The following is a 15,771-nucleotide window of genomic DNA, read 5'->3' on the forward strand; positions in this document are numbered from 1 at the left end:
ATGATAAGTAGTAGTAGTAATAATATTAACTATCATGTGGTTAATCACTTTCATAGGAGGAGGTAGAAGTGGAAAAAGAAAATGTTCTCCTCTATTTCCCCATGGGATCACTTCAGTATGCTTTGTATGTGTACATATAAAAGTCACAAAAGGAAAGCCACGTTTATGCATTTCCTCTAAATTCCAAATGGCTCTGGATGTTCCAGGTCCAAACACAGACACACACTCTTACCGGATTCAGAAGTGTTTTCTGCTTTTGTTAAGACTGAAAACCAAATAAACTTGTTGCTATGGAAACTCATCTTACTAAGGAAGGAAGTATAATAATAAAGTGTGCTGTTTTCATCTGGAGTTCACCTTCTTTCGGGCAAGCTTTAAGTATTACAGATTTAGTACTTTCACTTTGCACTATAAATCAAACCATCATTGTGACCATAAGAAAAGTAAATGTTTCTTTTTTTTTCTCAAACAGCTGTAACGTACACCACAAGTTACAAAAAAACACCACCGCCAGTACCCCCTCGCACCACCTCCAAACCCATGATCTCCGTAACAGCACAGAGCAGCACGGAATCCACACAAGATGCCTATCAAGACAGCCGAAGTCAAAGGATATCCCCATGGCCCCATGACAGTCGAGGTCTCTACAACTCTACCGACAGTCTGGACAGTAACAAGGCGATGAACCTTGCCCTGGAAACTGCAGCAGCTCAGCGCATTGCCTCCCAGGGCCAAAGCAGCTCAGGTCGAAGTACCAGTGACAAGGCCGTTCTAGTGACAAAAGCAGAAGAGTTCCTTAAGAATCGACGTTCCTCAATAGGGATTCAGGTACAGCCTATCATTAATATCCATACTTGTATTGAACTTCTTGCTTGGGCTCTGCAAATAGCACAGAATGAGTTATTCAACCTCACTTGATCTAGTTGTCTAAGAAACCACACATTGGCACTTTACATTAATTCTAATTCCTATTATCGAAGAGTCTATAACTAATGACCAGTAGCTAGAAGTTAAAATAAATGAATACATCTTTGAGAAGTTATATATCATCATCATCATCACTTGATATGAAAATTAGGGGGCCAGTATTTAACTGTGGCAGTTAGGGATTCATTCTATAAATCATGCCTAAAAAATCATTACAGAAAAAAATCCACTTAAACGCTATTCTTTAAGTCATGCCTAAAGTTAGGCACGGTATACAGAATAGCACTTAAGCACAGGGGTCACATGTAAATTTAGGCTTGTCCATTTTCACCAACAAAGACGTGGTGAAAATGCCACCGCCTAAATATATGCACAGAACTCCCTTATTCTATAATTGCGTGTGTAACTGGAATCCACACCCAAGGTCCACCCTGAAAAACCCATGGCCCTCATATTTCCATGTCCCCCTTTCCAGGACATGCATAAAATTTAGGTGCAGATCACGCACCTAAATGCACGTGTATACATGTTATTTGATTTCAATTAGCACCAATAATTGCTTGTTTAAAAGCCAATTATTAGATACAAAAATAGAGGAAAAACCTCCCTCTCAGGACAAATCAACTAATACAAGAGGAATAGAGAGTAAGAACAAATAATTTGTGCAGCAATATTTTTAATTACATAAGTACCCTTTTTAAATAAGGAGGACATGACATCAGAATAATAGTCAATATGGTCTTAGGGCCTCTTACAGCACATAGCTGTTTCAAGCCCAAGACCTTGTTGAAGAATTCAAATCGTTTGTCATACCTCCACTTCCTAACTGCAAACATTTTTATTTTATTGTACATTATATATATTTTTTTAATTGTATTATTTTTAATTTGAAAAATAATTTAATTCATTAAATTTCATATCAATATAATTCCATTTCACTGAAGGTGCAACAATGAATAATGCGAAAAAGTACTTACCTCGCCTCAACGAATGATCCAGCACTGAGTCCCATATATATATATATATATACATCTGATGCTCACAAAGAATCAAGTGTTGATGCTCACAAAAAGCTTAAGTGTTTTGGCAGTATGCTTGCTTCCGGGGTTGTACTCAATAAATATGATGCACCAACAAAGGCGCTTCAAATGAGCCAAAATTCCTTCAATGTTGTAACAGGCGTGTAAGCCTTAGCATTGATTGACAACAGTTTGGATTTATGCACGCATCTTCCTAAGTGCTATTCTATAAAGATGCATGCACAAATCCTTTAGCACACAATTGAAAAGGGGGTGTAGCCATGGGAGGTGCATGGGAGGGGTCAGGGTCATTTGCTTAAGATGTGTACACTGTTATAGAAGTTGGAGGATCCACCCCAAATTTAGGCATGGGGTTTTATGCCAGGGTTCAAATCTTTGAGCCTAAAACTTGGGTGCAGATGCCGGCACTACGTGTTATTCTCTAAATGGTGCCGCACCCAGAGCAACCTTTACAGAATAGTGCTCAGCGGGCATTTTTTTGTTGCCCAAATTTGGATGCCATTTGCTAATTTAGTCCTAAGCACTCTCGTTATAAAATAGCACTTAGTGGGGTCTTTTACTAAAGCATGCTAGCGTTTTTAGTGTGCACTAAAAATAGGTGCGAGCACAATGCTAGAGACGCCAATATATTTCTATGGGTGTCTCTAGCGTTTAGTACACACCTATTTTTGGCGCATGATAAAAATGCTCGTGTGCCTTAGCAAAAGACCTTTAATGCACCCAACTGTAGGCACCAGACACCTGCTGAAACCTGATGTAAATCCCGACACCTAATTTGGATGCAGAAACCCAATAATCTATAACACTGTGCACAAAGTTTTGGAATGCCCATGCCCCTCACATGGCCATGCCCCCTTTTGGGTTGCTCATTATGAAATTTAGGTGCCCAGCATTATAGAATAACATGCAGCCAGATGCGTGCGCAAATTCTAACTGGTGTTAAGTAATGTCATTAATTGGTTGTTAGCATCCAACTATTGACTACAGCTCCTTCAGAACATGGCTGCCAGATTGATTTTTAGAGTTAACAGATTTGAGAGAGTAACTCCTCTTCTTAAAAAATTGCACTGGCTTCCGGTTCATTCCCATGTTAAGTTTAAATTGGCCTGCATAGTCTTTTAAACTTTAAGTGGACAAAATTCAGTCTGCTTATCTAAATATTTGATAAGATTGTCTGCGAGGCGAACTTTTTGCTCCATAAATTCCAATACGTTGCTGTTTCCAAATTTTCAGGGAGTCAGATTTAAAAGTTTTCTGAATCATTATTTTCAATATCTAGCTGTAAAAGTTTGGTATGATCTATTTCGTCCTACTTTCTTTTAATAAAACAATTGAAGGCTCTTTTATTTTCAGATATAGATTCTGCTTAATTTAGTCTGTACTATTTTGGTAAATTAACTCGTAATTCCATCAGATTGAGATGCTTCTTTTTTGTAATCTCAGTGAATCCTCTGGAGATTTGGCAGAATATAAACTGTGAATAGAATAGAATAGCTCAATAGCCAATCAAGTTGTGCACGCATCAAGTTGGCTGCCAAATATTGAATCCAAGGGATTATTACTATTTAGAGACAAGCAGTAAATGAAATAAACTGGAAACTTAACACTAATGAACAACCCTCTTACCTGCTCTTATCCAGTTAGCGGTACCTGCTAACCAGAGAAGTGCCTTTGAGTACTGGCCCTTTTGCACACTTCCTGCACTATCATGTGCGGAGGACTGGAAGAATAAACTACAGGTATATTAGAGGTATATTGATTTTAGGAGATAATCGTCTTCTTGTATGCTATTGCTACAATGCTAGCGATGCTAATGTGTTAGTTTCTTTTAAAATGACCTGTCAAAAGCTACTAAGATGAATCCTGTTTGTTCAGTGCTCTACAGGCATATAAAGTAGTATACTTGGTAGAACAGTATATATGAAAACTTTGCAATCTGTTGTGATCCTATCAAAATGTGAACTATCTGGACCTTTTCATAAGCTTCCTTCTTTATTCTTGGGGGAGGGGGTCAGTGAAGCATGACACACCCCTCTGAAATAATGTTAACTGTTCATGTTTTCCTATTGTTTTGTTATTTAGCTGTTTCTCAGTTTTTGCTGCCAGATTTTATCACATCTGCAGAAAATACTAACAGTGCAATAGGGATGAATTTTATGTATGTATGTATTTATGTATTTATTTCATTTATATCCCACATTATCCCAATAGATCAGGTTCAATGTGGCTAACAGCATATTTATTTTAATGTATTTATTTTATTTATGCATTTTTGTATCCCACTGTTATCCAAAATCAGGTTTCGGTTCAAAGTGACTTACAGTTTACACTTGGTGAGATTACATTAGTGTGTTACATTTATTGTGTAGGGAGGTCATCGATCACTGGTGTGGATAGCTGTAGAATTTTTTGAAGAGGTAGGTTTTCAATTTTTTTCTAAATTGTAGATAGTTGATGATACTTCTTAAGGCTTTTGGTATTGAGTTCCACCATTTGGAGCCCTGGTAGCTAATTCTTCTGTGTAGATGATTTTGTACATTGTCAGGGGCATAATCGAAAGAGAAGGATGCCCATCTTTTGACACAAATCGGGAGATGGGCGTCCTTCTCTCAGGGTCGCCCAAATTGGCATAATCGAAAGCCGATTTTGGGTGTCCTCAACTCCTTTCCGTCGCGGGGATGAGCAAAGTTCACGAGGGCGTGTCGGCAGCATAGCGAAGGTGGGACAAGGGAGTAGTTAATAGATGGGCGTCCTCAGCCAATAATGGAAAAAAGAAGGGTGTCCCTGACGAGCATTTGGCCGACTTTACTTGGTCCCTTTTTTTTCACGACCAAGCCTGAAAAAGGTGCCTGAACTGACCAGATGACCACCGAAGGGAATCGGGGATGACCTCCCCTTATTCCTTCAGTGGTCACCAACCCCCTCCCACCCAAAAATAAATAAAAAACATTTTTTGCCAGCCTCTATGCCAGCCTCAAATGTCATACCCAGCTCCATCACAGCAGTATGCAGGTCCCTGGAGCAGTTTTTAGTGGGTGCAGTGCGCTTCAGACAGGTGGACCCAGGCCCATCCCCCCCACACCTGTTACATTTGTGGTGGTAAATGTGAGCCCTCCAAAACCCACCCAAAACCCACTGTACCCACATGTAGGTGCCCCCCTTCATCCCTAAGGGCTATGGTAGTGGTGTACAGTTGTGAGGATTGGGTTTTAGGGGGGGGGGGGTTGAGGGGCTTAGCACCGAAGGTAAGGGAGCTATGCACCTGGGAGCAATTTGTGAAGTCCACTGCAGTGCCCCCCTAGGGTGCCCAGTTGGTGTCCTGGCATGTGAGGAGGACCAGTGCACTACAAATGCTGGCTCCTCCCATCACCAAATGCCTTGGATTTGGTTGTTTTTGAGATGGGCGTCCTCGGTTTCCATTATCGGCAAAAACCGAGGTCGCCCATCTGTAAGAACGACAATCTCAACATTTAGGTCGACCCTCTCTAAGTTTGACCTAAATGCTGAGATTTGGGCATCCCTGACTGTATTATCGAAACAAAAGATGGACGCCCATCTTGTTTCGATAATACGGGATGCCCCGCCCATTTGCGGGGCCCCTCCATGTATCTGCAGTTGGGTAGGTGGAGAAGCAGGTAATTTCTGGTTTCTGGGATTGCATTTCTTGGAGATAATTCAGTAATGTCTTGCATGTATTCAGGTGACATCCCAAATAGTATCTTGAAAATGAGGGTGCTGCCTTTGAAGAGTTGTCTTATCTTTATTGGCAGCCAGTGCTGTTTTTCTAGTAGTGGAGTAACTCTTTTGTAGTTTGACTTTTTGTTTTGCTGGCGTGTTTTGGATGGTTTGTAGTGATTTTAGTGTGCTTTCCTTGCATCCTATGTATGCTGCATTGCAGTAGTCTAAGTGTGATAGTATCGTTGATTGTACCATTATCCCAAATGATTGTTTGGGAAAGTAGTCTCTTATCCTTCTCAGTTTCCATAGTGTTCTGAAGCATTTTTTTGTTACTTCTGACAGTTGATTGTCCAGTGACAACAGGACAATTCCCAGTATTTTTAGTTATATTTTGATTTGGTATGTTTGATGGTTGATTGTAAAATTTTGGTGAGTTGTGGGGATGTGCGGGCTGGTTAGAACCAGGAATTTGGTTTTGTTTCTGTTTAATTTGAGGTTGATTGTTGTTGCCCAGTTTTCCATAAGGTTCAGGCCTGTTTTCAGTGATGCTTTTATTAAAAGGTATGTAGATAGTGACATCATCTGCATAAATGATTGGCTTAAAGCCTATTGCCTCCAGTTTTCTGTCGAGTAGTGCCATCATTACATTGAACAGTATTGGTGATATTGGAGATCCCTGTGGTACCCCACATTCAGGGATCCAAGAAGCTGACAATTGGTTGAACATAAGTACATAAGTACATAAGTAGTGCCATACTGGGAAAGACCAAAGGTCCATCTAGCCCAGCATCCTGTCACCGACAGTGGCCAATCCAGGTCAAGGGCACCTGGCACGCTCCCCAAACGTAAAAACATTCCAGACAAGTTATACCTAAAAATGCGGAATTTTTCCAAGTCCATTTAATAGCGGTCTATGGACTTGTCCTTTAGGAATCTATCTAACCCCTTTTTAAACTCCGTCAAGCTAACCGCCCGTACCACGTTCTCCGGCAACGAATTCCAGAGTCTAATTACACGTTGGGTGAAGAAAAATTTTCTCCGATTCGTTTTAAATTTACCACACTGTAGCTTCAACTCTAGTCCTAGTATTTTTGGATAGCGTGAACAGTCGCTTCACATCCACCCGATCCATTCCACTCATTATTTTATACACTTCTATCATATCTCCCCTCAGCCGTCTCTTCTCCAAGCTGAAAAGCCCTAGCCTTCTCAGCCTCTCTTCATAGGAAAGTCGTCCCATCCCCACTATCATTTTCGTCGCCCTTCGCTGTACCTTTTCCAATTCTACTATATCTTTTTTGAGATACGGAGACCAGTACTGAACACAATACTCCAGGTGCGGTCGCACCATGGAGCGATACAACGGCATTATAACATCCGCACACCTGGACTCCATACCCTTCCTAATAACACCCAACATTCTATTCGCTTTCCTAGCCGCAGCAGCACACTGAGCAGAAGGTTTCAGCGTATCATCGACGACGACACCCAGATCCCTTTCTTGATCCGTAACTCCTAACGTGGAACCTTGCAAGACATCTTTACAATGTAGGATCTGGCCCTTAGAAATCCATTGAACCATGCCGCCACTTCACCGTATATTTCCATGTTGTTGAGTAGGGCTATTAATGTGGTGTGGTCTACTAGACTGAATACACTTGACATGTCGAATTGTAGTAATAATACGTTCTGTCCTTGTCATATTAAACATCTGAACTTCGTTATCAAGGTAGATATGACCATCTCAGTGCTGTGTTATAGTCTAAGTCCTGATTGGGAGTTGTGAAGGATTGGGTATTGTGTCAGGTATTCTATTAGTGCTACTAGACCATCTGTCATTTTGGTCAGTAATGGTATTGATGGCACTGGTCTGTAGTTTGTGATGTCGCTGATTTTGCTAGTCATGTTTTTGGAGATTGCGGTAAGTACGATGTTTCCTTTTATGAACATGTATGTCATGTGTTTGGTGAAGCATTCGATGAACCAGTCCAGTGGGTCTTTCATCATCTAGTTAGGGCATTTATCTAGCATACAGTGTGTGTATGCGTATTTTGTCAGTAATGACCTAATTGTGTTTAGTTTGGGTGATTTGAGAGAGGACTATATTCTCTCTGCCATGGTTTGGGCATCATTTGTTTCACATTCTTGCAGAAAGTCTATAATGAATGTCTGTTGTTTTATTAGGTTTGATCTTGTCTTTGTTATTTTGTGTTTGAAATACTGTGCGAGCTCATCTGCAGTAGGTGGCATTTTGGTTGATGCCAGTACATCCTGGGTTTTCAGTAGGTTATTAATGAGTTCAGATATTTTTTTGTGTGTTGTTTTGTTCTAGATTAGTATATTTGCTGTAGTATTCTGCTTTAGCTTTTTTTTATGTTGCATGTGTATGTTCTTTTAGCTTTTCTCCATATGGTTTTATTTATGTCAGTTTTGGTTTTGGTCCATTTTCTTTCTAGTTTCCTGCACAGTTTTTTCATGTGTAGTAGTTCATCGTGGTTGTTTTTTATTCCTTGTTTTCATTTTGAGAGGTGCTGTTTTGTGTAGTATGTTTTCACTTATTTCATCCCAACTTTTCATGAAGTGGATGTCCTTGGGTGATATGTTTCTATGTTCATTCATTGTGTTGTCCAGAAGGTCTGGTTGTCCACCTTCCCTCTGGTTGTGAACGTAAGTTGTTTGGTTCCCTGTTCTTTCCATTTTCTTTCCATTATAATGTAAATGTGAGCTTGCTGTGGTCTGACCATGGTACCTCTTCCCATTTGTGGTTTTCTATTGTTTTTGTTTATTGACAATCTGTGAACTAGTATGTCTAATAGGTAGCCTTTTGTGTAAAATGAGGTACCTTGTGCTGTTTTAAAGTTCCATGGGTTTATGAAATGGGGACAGGTGAAGGACAAGAAGTATTTAACATGATATTGGAAGGTGGGTGAGTTAGCAGGTGTGGAGATGGACAGGCATCAGATGACAGACCTGGGTGGACAGAAATGACAATGAGCCTCACAGACTCTCTCAATTCTCTCACAGTCAGCACCAATGGAATCACAGGGATGTGCTGCGGCTGCACTTTTTCATTTATTTAAAGATGGTCTAAATCATGACATTCATATTGCATTGGATGTGTGTTAGTGTGCTATCCAGAATCAGGGACAGACATTGCTGACACAGCTCTACCCTTGACACTCCCACATACCTCCCCTGACACACCTCTGCCAGCCCTATACATTTTAGTGACTTAAACATTTTGTTCTACCCTTTTGTAAAATACCAGCTTATATATTTTGGCTGCTAACACTTATAATTATTGGGACATTTAAAGCTCGAATAACCTTTGTAAAATGACTGCCATACCGACATGAGAAATACATATATTGTCACAAAATGCCTAGCCACCCACCTGGGGTTACCTTGCCGCCACTTAGAGGGTCTATCTCCAGCACAGCTCAGGTCCTGCACTTGCCACTCGTAATTTACACTAGCACCCTCCTCCCACCGACTAGTTCACAACCACCTCTGGGCAAGTCTCCCACTCTCAAATTATCCCCAGTGGGATATCCAGTAGGTATTATCCAGTAGGTTACTGGAGCCACATTCCCAGTAGTCCCAAAGTTCCTAGAAAGCACTCACAGACCCAACACACAAACCACCAGGATTCTTTATCAGTCCAGACAAACAGAACAAATAAACAGATGTGTTTATTCTCAGAACTTGGAACAGTGGACAAAAAAAATGTGCAAATAGCAAATCATAACAAGTAACTGAAAAGAATGGATCAATTAGAAAACTAACTAAACATTTGCATACTTTCTAGAAAGTACCTGGGGAGTTCAGGACATACAGTATATAGCTGTTCACCAGTTATCAAATAGAACTGATTTTTTACAGGGCTTCAGCAAAGAGCTTTCTCTCTCTCTTCTCCTAAGCTGAAACTGAAGCAACAACCAGCAGCTCCAGGCCAATCAGATCAAGTTTCAAATAAAAACTGGTTACATCACTACAGGCACTTCCTATTATCTGTGTGCTGACTAAAAGAAAGAGAAGTCAGTCCTCTGTAACACCTTTAAGCATAAACATGCACCATATGCTGGCCAAACTAGAGAAATACTCTTCAGAATTAATTTAGGGAAGAAAATATCCAATACATTTTATAGGCTTAAAACATACTGTTTCTTCACATATATATTTTACAAAAGGCTTCTCCGTGCAGAGCTTTTATTGATCCAAAAATGTTTTGACAGCAGAAACTACAGCTTTAATTCTGCTTAAATAAGGTACTCATCAGAATTATACTTCTGTGCAAACATAAAGTAATGGTTACACAAAGACAAAAAGTTATTTGGCAGAGTTATACTAGAAACTTGGCAGAGCACTCTTTGTCAGTGAGGACTACTGAGTATTGTTAAAGACAAAAGAAAAGAATGCTTAAAAGTTGGATTGTATGCTGCAACCACAAAGTATCTATCAAAATACCCAATATATTTTCTTTGATCCTTTATAACTAGAAGGATTCATTCAGGCTAGGCCAGGAATTCTCAGTCATTGGGACACACCTAGCCAGTCAAGTTTTTAGGATACCCACAATGCATGCTTTTTCATTGTGGATATAGTGAAAACTTGAGTGGCTAGGTGTGTCTCTGGAACTGAGTTGAGAACCCCTGAACTAGGCATAAGTGGCACATGTAATAATGTGAATTATTTTGAGATAGAATGAATATTTGTAGTGTCAACAGGTGTAATGTAATCAAGTTTAATAGTGGGAGCATTGTTCTCCATTTGTTTTGGGGTTTTTTTTTTTTTTTTTGGGGGGGGGGGTATTTTTGTTTGATTGTTTTTATAGTTTCTATACTTGTACTATGCCTTCTCCTCTCCTTTAATGGTGGCTAGAATATAGTAATTAACTTGTGTTCTTTGTTAATGTTTTATGCTTGTTCTGTATTTTTCCTTAATGATTATTGGAACAAATTGGAAAAGTTGCTAATAAAAAAAGAAAGAAAAACAAAAAAGGGCAGTTTCCAAATGGACTGACTTTTCTATAAAATGAACTAACATAGCTAGACTAAGGGATCTGTCTATTAGAAGGTGCTAAGCCCTAATGCACATTTAGTGCACATGAAAATGTCGTGCAGTAACTTGTTTGCATTAAGTGTGCAGTATTTATTTTCTGGAGGAGGCAGAGAATGGGCACGGATGTGCTATCCACCTAGTGCACTTCCTGCGAAGGGGCGGACAGACCGTAAGATAGACTCTGTTAAACAAATGACAGAACTAAAAGATGATGTTCAAAAATTACAAGACTTTTCAGTGGCGACAATTAAAGACAAAAATATAATTTATAGAAAAATAGAACAAATTGAAAACTTCAATCATAGACTGAACCTTCATTTTTTAAACTTTCCAAGAACTTTGGGAGTTACAGCACTTGAAGTTTTTAAAAAATATTTGATAGAAGTTTTGAAATATTCCCCAGACCTTATTCCTCCAATTAATCGGATTTATTATATTCCAACAAAAAAGAGACAAGAAGAGGAAAAAGAACAAGAGCAATGTAATCTTAATTTAACTGAAATTCTAGAATCATCTATAACTGAGGATTCTGAGAGGGGAACTTTATTAGTCTCCTTTATTTTTGAACAAGACATGGAAGCAGTAAAATGCTTGTTCTTTAAGAGGTCCCAAACTATTTTATGGGAAGAAGGTATGGATGTACCCCAATGTTACTAAACAAACTCAAGAGAGAAGAAAAGCTTTCTTAGCCCCAAGGAAGGAGACCCTATTATTAGGTGCTTCCTTCTATTTAAATTACCCATGCAAATGCGTGATAAAATATCAAGGGCTTAAATATAATTTTTTTCTACCAGAACATTTAAAAACTTTTGTAGATCAAAAAAATCTATGTAAAGTTTAACTCCAGTTAGAGATTGAAGATATAGAGTAAAGAAATGGCATTGCGTGTAAATACTAAATAGTAATTTTTTTCTCTTATTTCTTATTTTGTTTTCTCCTGAACAAGTGGCCTTCCCCTTTCATGGTGTTTTTTTTTTTTTGTGGTCTAAAGAAGGCATAACAATTTTCCTTTGTTAAATCATTGTTTTATATTTGATTTGTTGTATAACAATCTTTGCCTGTATTTCCAAATTCAAGTTTTGTACCTGGAGAATTTATTATAAACTAATAAATATAAATAAAAAAAAAAAGACATAGTGGAATTGGAAAAGGTGCAGAGAAGGGCGACAAAGATGATACAGGGGATTGGACGGCTTCCCTATCAGGATAGGCTGAAGAGGCTGGGGCTCTTCAGCTTCGAGAAAAGGCGGCTGAGGGGAGATATGATCGAGGTCTATAAGATAATGAGTGGAATGGAACAGGTCAATGTGGAGCGTCTGTTTACGCTTTCCAAAAATACTAGGACAAGGGGGCATGCGATGAAGCTGCAGTGTAGCAAATTTAAAATGAATCGGAGAAAATCTTTCTTCACTCAACACGTAGTTAAACTCTGGAATTCGCTGCCGGAAAAGGTGGTTAAGGCAGTTAACTTAGCGGACTTCAAAAAAGGGTTGGACGGCTTCCTGTTGGTGACAGGGTGCTGGGCTCGATGGACCCTTGGTCTGTCCCAGCATGGTGATGCTTATGTACTTATAACCCATTTTAACGGTAGCCCACATTGATAACTTTCCTCTTAGTTGGCATTTTCAGGATAATTTTGAAATCCCTCAGGTAATTTACAGGCCTGTGAGTACTTTCTATAAATAGGCCTGCAAGAAAATATGTGCAGCACACACAATGCAGATACCTTTCCACCTGCATAATTTGTATTGTATGGGAACAGATGCAAATAATAAGTCAGAAAATACACAAGGATATTTCATGCAGTCATTTCTCAGACCTAACTCCACCCTTTTTCATAGCAGTAAAATATGTGTGTTGTACTTTTACGCACACTGAGTGGGCAATTTTCTGAAGGCATTTCTGAGTGAGTCAACTGAGATTGGCCCAAGTAGGAAGTTATTTATAGTGTCCCTTATAAAACCAAAGGTCTACATTTTTTTTTATGTCATTGTTTGTTTTGGGTTGACTGTCTACTTTTTATATTGGGCTATATTAAGCACCTTCATGATGAGAATCAACCAAGGTGGTGTACAGCATATACAGCTTTACTTAAAACTTACAATTTTGTTAAAAGCACAACCAATAGTAAAATGACCAAAATATATACATAAATATAATCACTAAGTAAACTTGAAAATGACATATTGAAACTTAGTAATAGGACTAACATGATAGAGTATTAGAAATATAAACATTTGTTACTTTTTATTTATTTAGATTTTGCTCACACCTTTTTCAGTTGTAGCTCAAGGTGAGTTACATTCAGGTACTCTGGATATTTCTCTGTCCCAGGAGGGCTCACAATTTAAGTTTATACCTGAGGCAATGGAGGGTTAAGTGACTTGCTCAAGATTACAAGGAGCACTAGTGGGATTTGAACCGGCCACCTCTGGATTGTAAGATCAGTGCTCTAACGACTAGGCCACTCCTCCACTTAGTGGCATGTAGAATAATCATATAACAGAAACATGATAAATGTCAGCAGAATATGAATGATATAATAAGTAGCATGGATGAGCATTCATGCAACACGATACTCATGATGTCAGCGAAATACAAATGAAACATTTTAATAAGCGTGCATTAGAACATTCAGATATGATGTTCACACTGTACAATATCGTGTAACAGAGGAAGCAAATGCAGATGAGATATATAGTTAGTACTGTCATGGGATAAACAAACTGGTGGCTAAATTTATACTACTACTATTTAACATTTCTAAAGCGCTACCAGGGTTACGCAGCACTGTACAATCTAACAAAGAAGGACAGTCCCTGCTCAAAGGAGCTTACAATCTAAAGGACAAAAAAGTGCAGTCAATCAAATTGGGGGCAGTATAGATTTCCTGGATATAGGTACAATGGTTAGGTGCCGAAAGCGACATTGAATAGGTGGGCTTTGAGCAAGGATTTGAAGATGGGAAGGGAGGGGGCTTGGCGTATGGGCTCAGGGAGTTTATTCCAAGCATAGGGTGAGGCGAGGCAGAAAGGGCGGAGCCTGGAGTTGGCGGTAGTGGAGAAGGGTACTGAGAGGAGGGATTTGTCATGTGAGCGGAGGTTACGGGTAGGAGCGTAAGGGGAGATGAGGGTAGAGAGGTAACGAGGGGCTGCAGATTGAGTGCATTTGTAGGTTAGTAGGAGAAGCTTGAACTGTATGCAGTACCTGATCGGAAGCCAGTGAAGTGACTTGAGGAGAGGGGTGATATGAGCATATCGGTCTAGGCGGAAGATAAGACGCGCAGCACAGTTCTGAACGGATTGAAGGGGGGATAGATGGCTAAGTGGGAGACCAGCGAGGAGTAGGTTGCAGTAATCAAGGCGAGAGGTAATGAGAGAGTGGACGAGAGTTCGGGTGGTGTGCTCAGAGAGGAAAGGGCGAATTTTGCTGATGTTATAGAGAAAGAAACGACAGATCTTGGCTATCTGCTGGATATGCGCAGAGAAGGAGAGGGAGGAGTCGAAGATGACTCCGAGGTTGCGGGCAGATGAGACGGGGACGATGAGGGTGTTGTCAACTGAGATAGAGAGTGGAGGGAGAGGAGAAGTGGGTTTAGGTGGAAAGACAATGAAGTCGGTCTTGGCCATGTTCAGTTTCAGGTGGCGGTTGGACATTCAGGCAGCAATGTCGGCTAAGCAGGCTGATACTTTGGCCTGGGTTCCGCAGTGATTTCTGGTGTGGAGAGTTAAAGCTGGGTGTCGTCAGCTTAAAGATGGTATTGGAAACCATGAGATGAGATCAGCGAGCCCAGGGAAGAGGTGTAGATTGAAAAAAGAAGGGGTCTAAGGACAGATCCCTGAGGAACTCCAACAGAGAGCGGGATGGGGGTGGAGGAAGATCCATGAGAATGTACTCTGAAGGTATGGTGGGAGAGATAAGAGGAGAACCAGGAGAGGACAGAGCCCTAGAACCCAAATGAGCCCTGGAACCCAAATGAGGATAGTGCAGCAAGAAGTAAATTATGATTGACAGTGTCAAAAGCGGCAGATAGGTCGAGGAGGATGAGGATGGAGTAGTGACCTTTGGATTTGGCAAGGAACAGGTCATTACAGACTTTAGTGAGTGCCGTTTCTGTCGAGTGTAGAGGGCGAAAACCGGATTGAAGCAGATCGAGGATGGCATGAGAGGAGAGAAGATCAAGGCAGCGGCTGTGAACGCACGTTCAAGTATTTTGGAGAGGAAGGGTAGGAGGGAGATGGGGCGGTAATTGGAAGGACAGGTAGGGTCTAGTGATGGTTTTTTGAGAAGTGGTGTGACTACAGCATGCTTGAAGGTGTCAGGGACAGTTGCAGTGGAGAGCGAGAGGTTGAGGATATGACAGATGGGGGGGTGACAGTAGGAGAGATGGTGTTTAGTAAGTTGGTGGGGATGGGATCAGAGGAGCAGGTGGTGCATTTCGAGGAGGAAAGAAGGTGGGCGGTTTCCTCCTCGGTGATATCAGGAAAAGAGGAAAAGGAGGCCTGGGTTGGTTGGTTGAGGGAGTGGGTTAAAGGGTGAAGAGGAGGAGGAGTGAATTCGAGGTTGATCTTCTGCACCTTGTCACGGAAGTAGTCAGCTAGTGATTGAGGAGGGAGTGAGGGGGGGTGGGAGCAGAGGGCACTTTGAGGAGGGAGTTAAGGGTGGCGAAGAGACGATGAGGGTTGGAGCTGAGAGAATTAGTCAATTGGGTGTAACAGTCCTGTTTGGCAAGGAATAGAGAGGACTGGAAGGAGGATAGCATAAATTTGTAATGAATGAAGTCGGTATGGGTGCGAGATTTCCTCCAGAGGCATTCAGCAGATCGGGCACAGGAGCGAGGGTATCGGATGCAAGGGGTCAGCCAGGGCTGGGGATTAGTACACCTTGTGGGACGGGAGATGGATGGTGCAAGTGTGTCCAGAGCAGTGGAGAGAGTGGCATTGTAAGCAGAGACAGCCTTGTCAACAGACTCGGAGGACATGATGGAAGGGAGGAGATTAGAGATATAAGAGGATAAGGTAGGAGGGTCGACAGCCTGGAGATTCCTGAAAGTAGTGGTTAGTGT

At 40.7% G+C, this 15,771-nt stretch overlaps 1 protein-coding gene across 1 annotated transcript in view; it reads left to right on the forward strand.

Annotated features, from left to right (window-relative positions):
* The window catches only part of DLGAP2 (DLG associated protein 2), a 360,498-nt gene that overhangs the window by 283,667 nt on the left and 61,060 nt on the right, over nucleotides 1-15,771 (forward strand). The window contains exon 5 of the mRNA XM_030195606.1: nucleotides 473-828. Within this exon, the coding sequence (XP_030051466.1) occupies nucleotides 473-828 (356 nt within the window). The remainder of the gene's footprint in view (nucleotides 1-472; nucleotides 829-15,771) is intronic.

Source organism: Microcaecilia unicolor, chromosome 3, assembly GCF_901765095.1.
Source record: "Microcaecilia unicolor chromosome 3, aMicUni1.1, whole genome shotgun sequence".
NCBI classification, from domain to species: domain Eukaryota; kingdom Metazoa; phylum Chordata; class Amphibia; order Gymnophiona; family Siphonopidae; genus Microcaecilia; species Microcaecilia unicolor.